Genomic DNA, 17,430 nt, shown 5'->3' on the forward strand with positions numbered 1-17,430 from the left:
CTCACGTAGGAGTATGGCTGCAGAGTGGCTCTCCGGCACTGGATTATGTATCTAATAAGTGATCCAGCTCTTCCGGGTAGGGGGCGCGCAAGCGCCCACCTCGCCGTCTGCGATTAGTCACAGCACAAGCCGATCGGCGGGTCCCGGCCAATGATTGCCAGCCAGGACCCAATATTTGGCAAAGAGGATGACAGAGCTCTGTCCTGTCAGCGGGGATGTGCCGGTTTTTGTTTCCATGCAAAGCCGGGAATAAAAGTGGCACATCCCTTAGTAAATGCACCAAGCACTGTTGGGCACACAGTTAACCCCTTGATCACCCAGATGTTAAACCCTTCTAATCCACTGTCATTAGTACAGTGACAGTGTTTATTTAAGCACTGATCACTGTATTAGTGTCACTGGTTCCCACAAAATGTCAAGTGTTAGTTGGTGTTGGACTGCCCACCATTCTATTGCAGTCCCGCTATAAGGTCGCTGATCACTGCCATTAATAGTATAAAACGAAAAGAAAAATTCAGGTATATATATATATATATATATATATATATATATATATATATATACACATATATATATATATACACATATATTATATATATATATATATACACACACACACACATATATACACACACCATAGTTTGTAAATGCTATAACTTTTGCGCAAACCAATATATTCTTATTGGGATTGTTTTTTTTCTTTTTTTACCAAAAATAAGTGACAGAATACATATTGGCCTAAATTTATGAAGAAATTCGATTTTTTTTTTGTATGTTTTTATAGCAGAAAGTAAAAAATATTGTTTCTTTTTTCAAAACTTTCGGTCTTTTTTAGTTTATAGCGCAAAAAAAAAAAGACGGTGCTGATCAAATACCACTAAAATAAAGCTCTAGTTGTGTGAACAACTATACAAATTTAGTTTGGGTACAGTGTTGCATGACCAAGTAATTGTCAGTTAAAGTAATGCAGTTTCAAAAAGCAAACAATGGCCTGGTCATGGGGGGAATATTCTAGAGGTCAAGTGGTTAAGAATGTAGTGACCAGGACATTTCATGCTTTAGAATACAATACAACCAAGGACATTTACTGTGACTGTTGAACATACTACTTTTACTGTGAGTGCGGAAAATACTACATTTAGCAATTTTTGAAAAGTACAAATAGGAAGACCAAGCAAATTGACCCCAAAGAGAAAAATCTGCAAACAAATCTCTCTCTAGCTACCTGAGATAGCAGATGGTTGCTAATCCCCATCTTCAGTTGCAAGATACAGTGCATTGCGAAAGTATTCGGCCCCCTTGAACTTTTCAACCTTTTGCCACATTTCAGGCTTCAAACATAAAGATATAAAACTATTTTTTTGTGAAGAATCAACAACAAGTGGGACAAAATCATGAAGTGGAACGAAATTTATTGGATATTTCAAACTTTTTTAACAAATAAAAAACTGAAAAATTGGGCGTGCAAAATTATTCAGCCCCCTTAAGTTAATACTTTGTAGCGCCACCTTTTTCTGCGATTACAGCTGTAAGTCGCTTGGGGTATGTCTCTATCAGTTTTGCACATCGAGAGACTGAAATTTTTGCCCATTTCTCCTTGAAAAACAGCTTGAGCTCAGTGAGGTTGGATGGAGAGCATTTGTGAACAGCAGTTTTCAGTTCTTTCCACAGATTCTCGATTGGATTCAGGTCTGGACTTTGACTTGGCCATTCTAACACCTGGATATGTTTATTTGTGAACCATTCCATTGTAGATTTTGCTTTATGTTTTGGATCATTGTCTTGTTGGAAGACAAATCTCCGTCCCAGTCTCAGGTTTTTTGCAGACTCCATCAGGTTTTCTTCTAGAATGGTCCTGTATTTGGCTCCATCCATCTTCCTATCAATTTTAACCATCTTCCCTGTCCCTGCTGAAGAAAAGCAGGCCCAAACCATGATGCTGCCACCACCATGTTTGACAGTGGGAATGGTGTGTTCAGGGTAATGAGCTGTGTTGCTTTTACGCCAAACATAACGTTTTGCATTGTTGCCAAAAAGTTTGATTTTGGTTTCATCTGACCATAGCACCTTCTTTCACATGTTTGGTGTGTCTCCCAGGTGGCTTGTGGAAAACTTTAAACAACACTTTTTATGGATATCTTTAATAAATGGCTTTCTTCTTGCCACTCTTCCATAAAGGCCAGATTTGTGCAGTATACGACTGATTGTTGTCCTATGGACAGAGTCTCCCACCTCAGTTGTAGATCTCTGCAGTTCATCCAGAGTGATTATGGGCCTCTTGGCTGCATCTCTGATCAGTCTTCTCCTTGTATGAGCTGAAAGTTTAGAGGGACGGCCAGGTCTTCGTAGATTTGCAGTGGTCTGATACTCCTTCCATTTCAATATTAATCGCTTGCACAGTGCTCCTTGGAATGTTTAAAGCTTGGGAAATCTTTTTGTATCCAAATCCGGCTTTAAATTTCTCCACAACAGTATCTCGGACCTGCCTGGTGTGTTCTTTGTTCTTCATGATGCTCTCTGCGCTTTAAACAGACCTCTGAGACTATCACAGTGCAGGTGCATTTATACGGAGACTTGATTACACACATGTGGATTCTATTTATCATCATTAGTCATTTAGGTCAACATTGGATCATTCAGAGGTCCTCACTGAACCTCTGGAGAGAGTTTGCTGCACTGAAAGTAAAGGGGCTGAATAATTTTGCACGCCCAATTTTTCAGTTTTTTATTTAACAAAGTTTGAAATATCCAATACATTTCGTTCCACTTCATGATTGTGTCCGTTGATTCTTCACAAAAAATTACAGTTTTATATCTTTAGGTTTGAAGCCTGAAATGTGGCAAAAGGTCAAAAAGTTCAAGGGGGCCGAATACTTTCGCAATGCATGTGTAACAAAAAGCACATTTTATTTCAGCATTTAACTCAATATAACAAAATAGGAAACATTTGCATGTGCTGTATGTATCTTGAGCCACATCAAAAGCATATTAAACCACTTTCTACAATTGAATGTCAAATTCTTGCATTGCTAAGAAATGTTGGAACTCTAAAGGAGTACACAAATTCATTTAATTATAAAGATTTGTTTGCTTAATTTCTAAAAACAATATGAACAGTCAGTAAGTTGTGGATATCAAGCTCAAACTGAGCAAAAGCAGCCAAAATGCATGATTTTATCCTACAGGAAAAACAAGCAGACTCATTATATAGTGCTGCTCAATCCAGAAGACATATTTATAACCCTGTTGACTATAACGTGTAGTTCAAGTAAGTTCATGTAATGATCATTTGCTGGCCATATGTCATCTTCTAGGGAACGGAGTCGGAAGGCTGTGAATTTTCATTGACATGATGTTTCTTTGTATGCTTATGAAGTAACTGCTTGTCTGGAGAAGAATACTGGCAAAAGCTACACTTGAACATCTCCCTGGTGTGATGGCGACGTATGTGTAAGTCAAGACTTTTCTTCTGAATACTGCAAAAGAAAAATAGTTGAAACTATGCAAAATCAAACATTTGAAGAACAAAACAGGCCCGCCGTGTTTAAAAGGAACAAGTCAGATCTAAACAGAAACCATGAATCCTGACTTCTTTGTCAGGTATAGGCTTAAGGTTTTTCATCCTTCTTGAATCAGTATTTAGTAAATCGCTGACCAAGAACAAGTACATGTACAGCAGATGCTAGGGTACTGGATAGAACATGCTTTTTCTCGTAACTCATTAAAGTAAAACTATAAGCAAAATATTTTATTTATTTTTTTATTCAGTAAGGCTCCGTTCACATGTTAGCGTATGGATCACGGGCAGAACCGCCGCGGTTCCGCCCGCGATCCGGAGATTATTGCAAATCGCGGGATGCCTGTGCGTTGCCCGTTGATTTGCAATAGACCCCCAAACGCTGAGCGATGTTGCTGCGATTTCCGCCTGCCGAATCGCGGTAACATTGCGCAAAAAAAATCGCGGGACGCAATACGATCCAAAGAAGCTCTTGTACTTTTTTGGTCGTAATGCGTCCCGCGATTTTTTTTTGCGCGATGTTACCGCGATTCGGCAGGCGGAAATCGCGGCAAAATCGCTCAGCGTTTGGGGGTCAATTGCAAATCAACGGGCAACGCACAGGCGTCCCACGATTTGCAATAATCTCCGGATCGCGGGCGGAACCGCGGCGGTTCTGCCCGTGATCCATACGCTAACATGTGAACGGAGCCTAAGGGAGGGATTATAACCTCTGTAAGATTTATTTTTGCCCTCTTTGTCCCAAATCGGAGATTTGCCTTCACTTCCTGTCCCATAGCCAAACAGGAAGTAAGAAGAAATCCCTGCAAATTGAGGGAATATCTTGGGGACCTCCAGGTCGCCAGAACTAGTGTCCCCATTGGAAGATTTCCCCTCTATTACTTTTCTGGGGACAACCCAAAATTTGGGATTTTCTTTTACTTTAATGTTCAATCATAATAGTAAAAAGGACATATAGAGAGGTTATGCAAAATGAGGAAATATAGAGAGCTTGAATCTCCCAAAAAGGGACACAGACTGCAATAATAACTGGCAGGTGTCCTATTCCATCTTCACTCCGTTCAAAATTAAAAAAAAAAAAAAAAAGTTTTGCCCTTAGTTATACTTTAAGTAGTCATCCCAAATAAGGGTGTCAGTCTTGGAGCCTGTTCATAGCCTTCATTTTCACATACAATATATAATTCTGACAGCTTTACCTGCCCATTTACACCAGTTTATTTCCCAATAATTATCCACACAGAAAAGCTTATTAAAAGTACAACTAAAGGCAAAACTTTTTTTTTTTTTGTTTGGATAGAGTGGAGAGGGATTATAACACATCTCAGTTGTTATTGTTGTCTGTGCTCCTGTTAGTGCCGGTTCACACTGATGCGGCTGCGGCGATCGCATGTAATGTCGGAGCGCACTGCTCCTTCATTACATGCGATCGGCTGTGCGGTGTGAGTTTAGCCATACACTTTGTATGGCTAAATTTGCACCGCACCCGCAGCAAAGACGCTCAGGACCCTTTTTTGCAGCCGCATCAGGATCGGATCGCACAGCGGTTCACACTTGTGCGATCCGATCCTGTGCGAACTGCAAGATCGCACTGCGATATGCGATCAAACTGGGGGTGTCATTAAGATTACATTGACACCCCCAGCGTATCGCATATGGCAGTGTGAACTGCCAGGGGTGCGTTTGCGATGCGGGAACAGGCTGCAAATTCGCAGCTTTCCCGCATCGCATAAGTGTGAACCGGGGCTTAAGGAGATTCACCCTCTCCGTTTGTCCTGTTTACCATTATCATTGAAAATGAAAGTAAAAGAAAATCCCAAATTTTGGGTTGTCCCCAAAAAAGAAATAGATGGGAAATTTTCCAATCTTCCAATAAGGACACTAGTTCTCGTGACCTGCCCCCCGCCCCTTTCCCCTAGGAGATTTCTTGACCTGCCCCCCCCCCCCCTTTCCCCTAGGAGATTTCTTGAATTTGCAGGGATTTCCTCTCACTTTGGCTATGGGACAGGAAGTAAAATTTCCCTAACGGGACACAGATGGCAAAAATATGGGGTTAGAACCCTCCCTTACTCTATCCAAAATGAAAAAAAAAAGAAAAGTTTTGCTTATAGTTCTTAAACATTCACCAAGATTTCAAAATAGGCACAGTAAACCCCCGCTCCATCGCGGTTCAGTTTTTGCGATCTCAGTATATTGCGTTTTTTTTTGTAATGTTATTTTACTATATAAATCATTAAAAATGAAATATTTTTGTGTTTTCCATAGCTCTTGCCATGTCTCTCAGTATCTTTTATGTGTTTAAATTAGTTTCAATTTTTTTAAAAGTGTGTTTAAAGACCTTAAAATGCTTTTACACGTACAGTGACAGTAAAATAAACATGCCTACAATGCATTTTAATAGGGTTTTTCTATTTCGCAGATTTTCACTTTTCGCGGCTGGGTTCGGAACGTAACCCCCGCAATAGAGGGGGGTTTACTGTACACCCATATTTTAGGGCATGGCGCAGTTAGAGGCATTACTCCGGTACCGTTGTTTAGAGCTGACAGTCGGCTTTCTTGTAATGAGAACAGATGTGGCTGAGCATCCGCTTGACTGTCATTACAAGGAGCGGGAGGGGACGCCCCCCCCCCCCTCCCACCACGGCTCGCCCAGGTCTCCTGTCCCACCTGCTGGCAGAGGACCCGAACAAAGCTCAATTTGGCTCTGATCGGGTCTCCAATGTAAAAACCCAGGAGCAATGTCATGACATCACTTCCGGGTACTGGAGCCTTAAAGGTGCCAGGTTTAAAAAAAAATGACAGCATTTAAAACAGCCACACTTGGCGCTTTGAATGCTTTTAAGAGCAACGGAGGGATTTGGGGTCTTTTAGACCCCAGATCCCTCCATAAAGAGCACCTGTCACTGCCTATTACTGTCACAAAGGATGTTAACATTCCTTGTGACAGCAATAAAAGTGCTAAAAAAATATTTTTAAAGTGAATATTGTAAAAATAAAAAGAAATAAAATAATTAAGAAACAAAAAAATAAAAAACGCCCCATCCCTTCCTGCTTGCACACAGAAGCGAACGCATATGCAAGTCGCGCCCGCATACGTAAACCGTGTTCAAACCACACGTGAGGTATCGCCATGCCGAGCAATGATTCTAGCACAAGTCCGACTCTTTAACTCTAAACAGGTAACCGTTAAAATTTTTTAAAGCGTCATCTATGGAAATTTTTGAATACAGAATTTTTTCGCCATTCCACAATCGTGCGCAAATTTAAAGCATGATATGTTAGGTATCTATTTACTCGGTGTAGCATCATCTTTCACATTATACAAAAATATTGGGCTAACTTTACTGTTTTTTTAATTAAAGTGTATTTCTTCCCCATAAAATTGTATTTTTGACTTACTATAAATCCATTTCTCTGATGTTCATTGACGGACACAGCTCCTGATCTTCATAACCATTGGGTTATACTGCCCCCTACAGGCGTAAGACACTAGGCAGAAAAATTATCTGGCTATGCCTATACGCAGTCCTAGGGGGTATACTCCCTCTCCCTGCTATAGGTACTATAGGTATAGTTTTGTTACAGTGTCAGAAGAATAATAACTCCACAGAGGGGTGGGTGCTGTGTCTGTCAATAAACATCAGAGAAATGGATTTGAGGGTAAGCCAAAAATCCCATTTTCTCTTTCGTTCATTGACAGACGCAGCACCTGATCTTCATAACCATTGGGATGTTCCAAAGCAGCGTTAAACATGTGGGGTGGGAACAGCAAAAAAATTCCCCAGGCTAAACAGTAGCCAACCAGGCAACAGGAGCTCAACCAAAACAACTGGAGCCCACCTGAAAAAAAACAATACACCCTCAAAGAGGATCAAGTCCTCTAAACAGCAGTCTGCAAAACCTAGCGGCCAAAAGAAGCATCCGCAGATGCCAACCCATCCACTTTATAGAACTTTGTGAAAGTGTCCACCAACGACCAGGTGGCCGCCTTGCAAACCTACGTCACTGACTCCTGATGATGGAAGGCCCAGTAGGCACTGAGCGCGGTGAAGTGCGCCTTGACAGGGAAAGGATTAACCTGACCCTTGATAGAATAGGCCTGAAACACAGTCTGTCTGATCCATCTGGAAATGGTCACAGAGTAAGTGGACAACCCTTTCCGAGGCCCATTCGTGAGCACAATTAGTAAGTCTGACTTCCTCAAAGACACTGTAGCTGCCAGGTACACCCTATATGCCCAGACCACACCCAAGGCATGCAAGGCAATTTCCTTTGGATGTTTCAGCCTGGGAAACAGGGAAGGCAACACAATGACTTCATTCAAATGAAAATCAGAGACAACCTTTGGGAGGAATGATGGACAGAGGAGAAGAACCACCTTATCTCTGAATCACCAAGTAAGGTGAACGACAGGATAACGTAGCCAATTCCGACACCCTGCATTTTGAGGTGATAGCCACCGCAAATGCCACCTCCTGAGACAGCGTAAGCAAGGGAATCTCCCGAAGGTTCTCAAAAGGAGGCTTTTGGAGGACCGAAAGCACCAAATTGAGGTTCCAAGGCGGCAACGGGGTCCGCACTAGAGGAACCAAATGTCTGACACCCTGAAGAAAGGTATGCACCAGGGAGTGTGTGGCCAAGGGCGTTGAAAGAACACCGCTAAAGCAGACACCTGGTCCTTGATGGCACTCAAGGCTATTTCTGTTCAACTTCCCGTTGAAGGAAGGTCAAAATTTGAGCCGCCGAGAAGGAGCGAGGATGAACCCCAAGAGACTCACACCACACAATGTACGTCTTCCACATACGGTGATAGATCTTCCTAGAAGTAGATTTCTTAGCTTTTAACAGCTTTGGAATCACTGACTCCATAAACCTCCATGACTCAGATATTCATCAGCACCTGGTGTTCAACAGCCAAGCCGTCAAAGCCAGCAACTATGAAGCAGGATGGAAGATTGGGCCTTGGGACAGCACATCCTCCCTGAGAGGAAGCTTCCAAGGAACGTCGGTGACCAGCCACACCAGATCGGTGTACCAAGCCCTGCGAGGCCAGTCCAGAGCCACTAAGATGATAGGAATCCCTTCTGCCTCGAACCTGCATAGAAGTCTTGGCAGAAGCTTGAGCGGAGGGAAGGTGTAAATCAGATGATACTGACCCCACGGGGCCACCAGCGCATCTGTGGCGTCTGCCAGAGGATCCCGTGACCGAGCCACAAACCTCTGCAGCTTTCTGTTGAGCAGAGACACCAACAGATCCACCTCTAAGCTGCCCCACCGGAGACACAACTGATAAAACCTCTCTGGATGAAGGGACCACTCCCCTTGGTCCAATGCCTGTCGACTGAGGTAATCCGCCTGCCAGTTTTCCACCCCGGGAATGTATACGGCGAAGAGGGCTGGAATGATCTGTTCTTCCCACCTTAGAATGCCAGCTACCTCCTGAGCCACCAGGACACTTTATGGACCCCCTGGGTGATTGACATAAGCCACGGCATTGTCCGATTGAATGCGCATTGGACATCCCTGAAGACGATCCGTCCAATGGTCCAGAGTTCCAAGACATTGATCGGTAGTCTGGACTCTTCCAGTGTCCAGATCCCATGAGCAGACATTTTGCCGAGAACGCCTCCCCAGCCAGACAAGCTGGCATCCGTGGTGACCACAGTCCAATACAAGGGGAGGAAGGATTTGCCCAGCCGAAGCGTCGGAGAATGAAGCCACCATATCAGGGACTCCTTCATTCCCCGACTCCCCGGATTGGATTGTCGAGAGACTGCAGAGTTTTGCCCCATTTGGTCAGAATCTCACTTTGCAGGGACCTCGTATAAAACTGTGCAAACTGAAGCACCTCGCAGGTAGACACCATCAGGCCCAGCACCTGCATGCATGCAATTTCTGAGAGATGACTATCTGCTGGACAGTAGGAGACGAATTGCAGCCTGCAATTTCCGGAGTTTTGTCCAGAGGAAGAAGCACTCTGGCTAAGGGTGAGTCCAGAGTCAGACCCAGATAGTCCAGCCTTGTGGATGGAACCAGAGCAGACTTCTGAAAATTGAGAATCCAGCCAAACTTCTTCAGATTTTGTATGGTGATTTCCAGGTTTTCCACCAGAGCAGTAGGGGACTCCGCTCGCAGAAGGAGGTCATCCAAGTAGCCAAGTACCACGATCACCGCTAGCACCGGGGCTAACACTTTTGTGAAGACCCGAGGAGCAGAGGCAAGACCAAAGGGTAACGCTACAAATGGATAATTCTCCTCTCCCACAGCAAAGCTGAGGAAGCGCTGGTGAGCGGCACATATTGGAATGTGAAAGTAAGCATCCTGGATGTCGATAGAAGCAGCAAGAAAATCCCCCTATACAGGGATGCCACTACCGTGCGATTGGACTCCATTCTGAACTTCTGCACCCGCACAAAGCAGTTCAGTGCCTTGAGGTCCAGGATTGGATGCACCTTGCCTTCCTTCCTGGGAACTGTAAACAGGTTTGAGTAAAAACTATGAAAATGTTCAGAAGTCGGAACCAGGACAATCACTGCTTGAAGTAACAGGTCTTGTACAGCCCCAAACAGACCCTGTAAACGGTCCGGGGACAGGTGCAAGTTGGAAGGAAAGAACCTTGTTGGGGGGACAAGAGTGAAACTCGATCTTGCAGCTGGACCAAACGCCTTTGTGGACCCACTTGTCTTGTACCAGGGAAGTCCACTGGTCCGGAAACCAACGAAGACGTCCCCCTACCCCCGATACGGGTGAGGGCGCACCTTCATGCTAAAGGAGCCTTGTCTGCGGGTCTTGGGAAGCCCGCTCTCAGCTTGCTAGACCAGGTTTGTTTGGATCCTCTAGAAGAGGCCCTGAAAGGCTTTGAGCCCTTGTCAGTCGACCCTGAGGGGCGAAAAAACTTCTTATGAGCCGAGGAGGAGGGCCCACGTCTATGACAAGGATTTCTTGCCCTTAGTAGCCTGCTGAAGAAAAGTACTCTTTCCCCCTGTGAGACCTTTTAATGATGTCATTTAGGGTAGCCCGAAACAGGCAATCCCCTTGAAAGGGGAGATCAGTCAAGGCCTTTTTAGAAGTCTGATCAGCAGACCAGCATTTAAGCCAAAAAACACGCCGAAGGACCACTGCTGAAACAGAGAGCCGAGCCACTAGGAGAGCAGCATCCAAAGATAAACTGCAGCCCTTGGACCTTCAGGTCACAGCGTAAAAGCTTGGCACACTCGGGCAGACTTTGCGACACCAGGGCAATGGTGAATACCGGCCTCAGTGCCAAATCAGCCAGAGTGTACATATTGCAGGCAATAGCCTCCGCCTTCCTGTCAGCCAGATCCTTAAAAGACCCGGGGACTCTTCAACCGGAATCATGGTTGCCTTGTTCAATCCGGAAACCGGAGGGTCCACCACCGGTGGAACAGTCAACTTCTTAAGAAGAGACTCCTCATAGTGGTAACGCCAAGTAAAACACTTTGGGACCCCAAGGGGATGCTTTGGTTGTTCCCACTCTTCAGCGACAATTCTGGCAAAATAGGTGGGGAAAGGAAACACCTTTGCCGCTCTGGATGGCTTGTGAGTGCCAAAGAGAACCTTCACCTCCATTGCAGCTGTGTCCTCTATCTTCAAAATCTCACGCACAGATACAATCAGTGCATCTCCCAGCGCCTTTTCGTGCGTGATTGCAGATATGGAGGAATTATCTTCACTATCCGAGGATTCAGGGTGTATGGTCGCAGACTCAGCAGTGTGAACCATGTTCGCGGCCGGTGAATCAGATTCAGGATCTGATGAGACAGATTTGTCTGGGGAAGGCGGAGGGTGCTTTTTGCTAGCCCGTCGCCCGAAAACCAGCCCCAGTCCTGTGGGATTATGTCGCAGCTGACCTAGTGTGGACCTGAGGTCTGCACACGCTCGCTGGCCCAACTGGGGTGACCACTGGATCTAGATTATCTAGCCCGTCGCCCAGTCTGACAGTTGATTGTAGATCTCACAGGAAAAAAACAGGAGAAAAAATTCTATCTAAAACAAATTTGCCAGGACCAGAGATCCCAGCAGGGAACTAGGTCCTTACTCCTGACTAGGCAGAAAAAAATGGATTTTTGTAAAATCTTACCGTAAAATCCTTTTCTCTTAAGCTCATTGACAGACGTAGTCCTCCTTGATTAATATCAACTCGGGTTATACTGCCCTCTACAGGAGTAGGACTAGACAGGAAAGAAAACGTTCTGGCCACACCTTAGGGGCAGTCCCAGAGGGTATATCCTCTCACTTCCTGCTACAGCAAATCACTTATGTCACAAAGCAGTGTTTAGAGAATTTAACCCAACCCAACTCAAAAACAGAGGAGCGGGTACTACGTCTGTCAATGAGCTTAAGAGAAAAGGATTTTACGGTAAGATTTTACAAAAATCCATTTTTCTCTGTCGCTCATTGACAGACGTAGTCCTCCTTGATTAATATCAACTCGGGACGTCCCAAAGCAGTGCCACAAATGAGGGGTGGGAAAATGGAAATCAAAATCCAATCTAGAAGGCCCAACCGGTGCCAACTAGAAGTTTAAAAGGCTCATCAAACAAAAGACGGAAAAAAACCCTCGAGGTAGACCACCGGTCTCCTCAAATTGTGGTCTGCAAAACCTTGCGGCCAAATGAGGCATCCACCGATGCCATCACATCAACTTTATAAAATTTTGTAAAAGTATGCACCGACTACCAGGTAGCCGCCTTGCACACCTGGACCACTGACGCCTGATGGCGGTAGGCCCCGGAAGTACTGAGCGCTCGAGTGGAGTGCGCCTTAACAAGGAACGGAGGATTCCGACCCTTAATAGAATAAGCCTGTACCACCGACTGTCTAATCCATTTGGAGATAGTCGCGGCAGATGCAGGCAACCCCTTTCTGGGGCCATCCGTGATCACAAAAGTTAATCCGTCTTACGGAACGACTCCGTAGTCTTCAGGTATACCCTGATTGCCCGCACCACATCCAAGGAATGCAACGCACATTCCTGAGGATGACTGGGCTTAGGACACAAGGAAGGTAGCACAATATCTTCATTCAGATGAAAGTCTGAAAACCACCTTAGGAAAAAAGGATGGCTTCGGATAAAGAACTACCTTCTCCCTATGAATCCCCAGATATGGGGAATGACACAATAATGCAGCCAGTTCTGACACCCTGCGTGCAGAAGTGATAGCCACCAAGAAGGCCACCTTCTGGGATAATGTAAGCAAGGGAATCTCCCTGATATTTTCAAAGGGAGGTTTCTGAAGAACCGACAAGCACCAAATTAAGATCCCAGGGTGGTAAGGGCGCGCGCACTGGCGAAGCCAAGTGCTGCACCTCCTGGATGAAATTCCGCACCAAGGAATGAGTAGCCAGAGGCTTCTGGAAGAAGATTGCTAACGCTGAAACCCGACCCTTGATAGTGCTCAAGGATAGTTTCTGCTCAACCCCCTTTTGCAGAAAAAAACAAGATTCGAGTCACCGAATAGGTACGTGGGGGAAAACTCCTACGATTCACACCACGCAATGTAAGCCTTCCATGTGCGATAATAGACTTTGCTGGAAGTCGCTTTTCTTGCTTTAATTAGAGTAGGAATAACTGAAGCTGACAATTCCATGTCCTTCAGTACCTGGGTCTCAATGGCCAGGCCGTTAAAGCCAGCGACTGTAAAGCACGATGGAAGATCGGTCCTTGAGACCGCAGATCCTCCCTGAGAAGAAGTCTCCAAGGAGCGTCCGCGACTAGTCTTGCCCAAGTCGGCGTACCCGGCTTGACGAGGCTAGACCGGAGTTACCGGGATAACTGGAGTTCCCTCCACCTCTATCCTGCGGAGAAATCTCAGCAGTAACTTGAGAAGGGGGAAGACATACAGTAGCTGATACTTCCCCTACGGGGCGCTCAACGCGTCTGCTGCGTCCGCTAGAGGATCGCAGGCGCGAGCCCTGTTGAGCCAACCTGCCAACAGATCCATCTCCGGGGTGCCCCAATGAAGGGACAGCTGGAGAAATACTTCTGGATGAAGAGACTATTCCTCTTGATCCAGAATCTGACGGCTGAAATAATCTGCCTGTCCACCCCCGTGATAACTATCGCGGAGAGAACTGGAACAACTGTTCCCCCAATAGGAATGTTGGCCACTTCTATGGCCGCCAGGGCACTCTTGGTGCCCCCTGGTGATCAACATAAGTCATGACCGAGGCATAGTCCGATTGGATCCGAACCGGGCTGCCCTGGAGCTGCTCGGTCCAGTAAATCAGACAAAGTCTGATCGCTCTCAGTTCCAACACATTTATCGGTGACCTGGAATTTATCAGAAGAAATGACTTCCCCTGGCTGAGCATCGGAGACCGAAGCCACCAGACCAGAGCCTCCCTGGTCCGCTCGCTCAATCGGATCCGATTGTCCAGGGAATCGGAAATTCCGATTCCATATGAGAAGAATCTCCTCTTTGGAGAATTCGGGTATGAGACTGGGCAAACGGCACTGCCTCTCAAGAGGCGACCATCAATCCCAGCCAGTTGACGGACAGTAATATCCGAATCATGACTGAATCTTCTGGAGTTTCTCCGCATGGAAAAACACTCTTGCCAAGGATGTATCCAAAATTAGGCCCAGATAGTTCAGTCTCCTGGTGGGAACCAGGGATGATCTTTGGGAAAAGCAACGAAAACGCTGATGTCCTGCGAAGATGGGGATATGAAGATAGGCACCCTAAATGTCTATGGACGCCAGGAAATCCCCCTGATGCAGGGAGGCCACCACTGTATGGATGGACTCCATCTCTTACAAGACCAGAATTGGACGCACCTAGCCCTTTTTCCTGGGCATTGTGAACAGGTTCGACTAGAACTCCTCCAAGGAATGGGAACTACCACTGCTTGTTGCATCAAGCTGTCCCCCGCAAAGCTTTTTAAGCGACCCGGGGATGTCGAATATTGGAAGGGAAGAATTGCACCGGTGGAAGTGATCGAAACTCGATCTTGTATCCCGACCATATGACCTTGCGAACCCCTTTATCCGGGATTCTGGAAAGCCCTGGATCCGGAAACCGGTGAAGACGTCCCCCCACCCTAGAGATGGGTGAGGTCTATTCTGTCAATCCCACGGGATAACAGTGGCTTTATTTAGTCTGGAAATCGGTGAGTCCACTATTGGTGGTACCGTCCATCTTTGTAATGAGGGATTCCTCAAAATGATAGCGCCTAGCAATGCGTTTGGAAATAGCAGAGGCTCGTTTACGGACGACCCCATTTGAGCAAGGGAAACCCTTCATAATTTTGGTAGGCTTGCTAGTACCAAAGAAGGAATATGAGTCTCCGCTACCTCTGCCCGTGTAACCTCAAGATTTAAGGTTTCCCGGACAGACACAACTGGTGCTTCCACCAACGCTTCTTGTGCTATGGCGGAGGCAGACGCGTCCTCCTCACTGTCTGAGGAGACCGTACCTGAGACAACAACCCCAGAAAAAGGGGCTGCAATGACCAGCTCAGAATCCGTATCTGAAGTATCAGATGACCTAGGGGTAGGCGGGGGTCGCTCTTCTTGACCCCCGTCCCTGACAGGCTACCTCCACCCGGGATACCAAAGACTCCAAAACTGCTGATAATGCATCATCACAAATGGGGTACTGGAGGGTCCTGCAGCCACCCCGAGGGGATCAGGTGGGGATACATGTGTGGCAGGGTTCATGTAACAAGACACTTGCCAGCAAACACAAAAAAATTAATTGCAAAAAAAAAAAAAACATTTTTTTTTTTTTTTTTAACTTAGTCCCCCAGCGCAATAGCACCCCTCAGTCTACCTGCTTGGACCCCTCAGAAAGAGAGAGAGACCCCAAGCTCACCTGATGCACAGAAGTTTCTATCAACTTGCTTCCAGCACTGTCTGTTACAGACAGGAAGTCTTTGGCTTGCTTTCCCTGGGCCAAGGAGGCGGCTCCGCCCCTTTACACGCCTTCCGGCGCCTCCCCATAGCTCCTCGAGGTGTTTGGTCACCTCAAACATGGCCGCCCCCATGCTGGAGACACGAGGCTACGCCAATATGGCGGCCTCGTGCAATCTGCAAAACAATGGCTGCGGCCTGTGTAGGATAGCGGCGGCTAGCAGCGGCCTGCGGGAAGTATGTATTCGGCCTGGTGGCCTGCGGGAGTGCCTCGGCCCCACAAACTTCACCCTGAATGGTGATAAGCCTGGCCGGTGGTATAGGACCCTGGCGGGCCGCATGCGGTCCGTGGGCCGTCGGGAAGCTTGGAAGTGACCGGTTGCTGGAGGAATGGCGATCTGGACTGCAGTAACTCAGGCACCTGTGTACACACTCTGACAGGTAGGATACCTTCTACTTCAATAGTAATACCCTTTCTACTGCCACTGACTTCAGTCACCCTTACAGTCTTACAATGACTTTAGATTGTCAGCTCCCAAACCAAGCCTCCTGGTTACTATTCACAAACAATCACACTCAAATTGGGGGGATCTGTGACCTGTTATAGGATAGAGGGGAGACCCATCCTACCATCCCAGAGAGGGGCCCGCGTCCACCACAAACCCGACAGGGGGGAGAGGGGGAACATTCTACTCACCATACCAGAACCAGGTGGGCGCCAACTCCTGACAGAACCCCTCTCCACCGGGGTGGGGGGGCTGTCGACCAATACGGACGCCGTGACTCTGTTGGTCATTGGCATCCAGGCGAGACGTTTAACTCGCAGGGTCAGTCCCCGTCCAGTGGGACTATGTCGCGGCCGACCCAGCGCGGAGCTATGGCCTGCACGCGCTCGTAGGCTGAACTGGGGTGACCACTGGATCTCAACATCCAGCCCGTCGCCCAGTTCCAGCTTTCTTGCTTGAAGATCTCACAGGAACACTGGAGAAAAAAGCTGTCTAAAAAAAATCTAAGAAAAAAATCCTGCCAGGACCGAAGATCCTAGCAAGGCATCTAGGTCCTTACTCCTAACTAGACAGAAAAAAACTGATTTGCTGTAGCAGGAAGTGAGAGGATATACCCTCTGGGACTGCCCCTAGGGTGTGGCCAGAACGTTTTCTTTCCTGTCTAGTCCTACTCCTGTAGAGGGCAGTATAACCCGAGTTGATATTAATCAAGGAGGACTACGTCTGTCAATGAGCGACAGAGAAAAACTGATTACCTATAGCAGGGAGAGGGATTATACCCCCCTGGGACTGCCCATAGATGTAGCCAGATTCTTTTTCTGCCTAGTGTCCTACTGCTGTTGGGGGCAGAATAACCCAATCATTATGAAGATCAGGAGCTGTGTCAGTCAATGAACGAAAGAGAAAAATTGGATTTTTGTACTTCGAGTTCATCGACGGACACAGCGCTCCATAAATCATAACTAGTATGACTAGGCAGAACAAAAAACACCCGGCTACGCCCATGGGCCGTCCTCAGCTGGTGTATAACCCCCCTCTCTGCTCTAGGTAATCAGTTTAGTAGCAAGCAGTATTACAAGTATCAGAACTCCATAGAGGGGTGGGTGCTGTGTCCGTCGATTAACTCAGAGAAATGGATTTTACGGTAAGTACAAAAATCCAATTTTCTCTTTCGTTCATCGACTGACACAGCGCTCCATGAATCATAACTAGTGGGACGCCCAAAAGCAGTGCCAAAAGGAAATTGAGGGGTGGGGAAAATAACCAAGGGCTAAACATAGGAGCCTTTAACCAGGACACAGGAGCCCCATCTGAAAAATAAAGGTTTAAAGAAAAAATACCCTTCAAGAGGGAACAGTCCCTCTTAAAACAGCAGCCTGCAAAACTTTGCAGCCAAAAGAAGCATTCGCAGATGCCAAAGTATCTACCTTATAGAATTTCGTGCAGGTATGCACAGACGACCAAGTGGCCGCCTTGAAAACTTGGGATATTGAAGCCTGATGAAGGAAGGCCCAAGAAGCACTCAGCGCCTGAGT

The 17,430-nt window shown here is 46.4% G+C and overlaps 1 protein-coding gene across 1 annotated transcript in view; it reads right to left on the bottom strand.

The window, feature by feature from the left end:
* Nucleotides 1-2,900: 2,900 nt before the first annotated feature.
* The window catches only part of LOC309556934 (uncharacterized protein), an 87,761-nt gene continuing 73,231 nt past the window's right edge, over nt 2,901-17,430 (bottom strand). Inside the window, exon 6 of the mRNA XM_082259506.1 lies at nt 2,901-3,476. Within this exon, the coding sequence (XP_082115632.1) occupies nt 3,311-3,476 (166 nt within the window). The 3' untranslated portion in view covers nt 2,901-3,310. The remainder of the gene's footprint in view (nt 3,477-17,430) is intronic.

Source organism: Pelophylax lessonae (genome assembly GCF_965119305.1).
Source record: "Pelophylax lessonae genome assembly, chromosome: 5".
NCBI classification, from domain to species: Eukaryota; Metazoa; Chordata; class Amphibia; order Anura; family Ranidae; genus Pelophylax; species Pelophylax lessonae.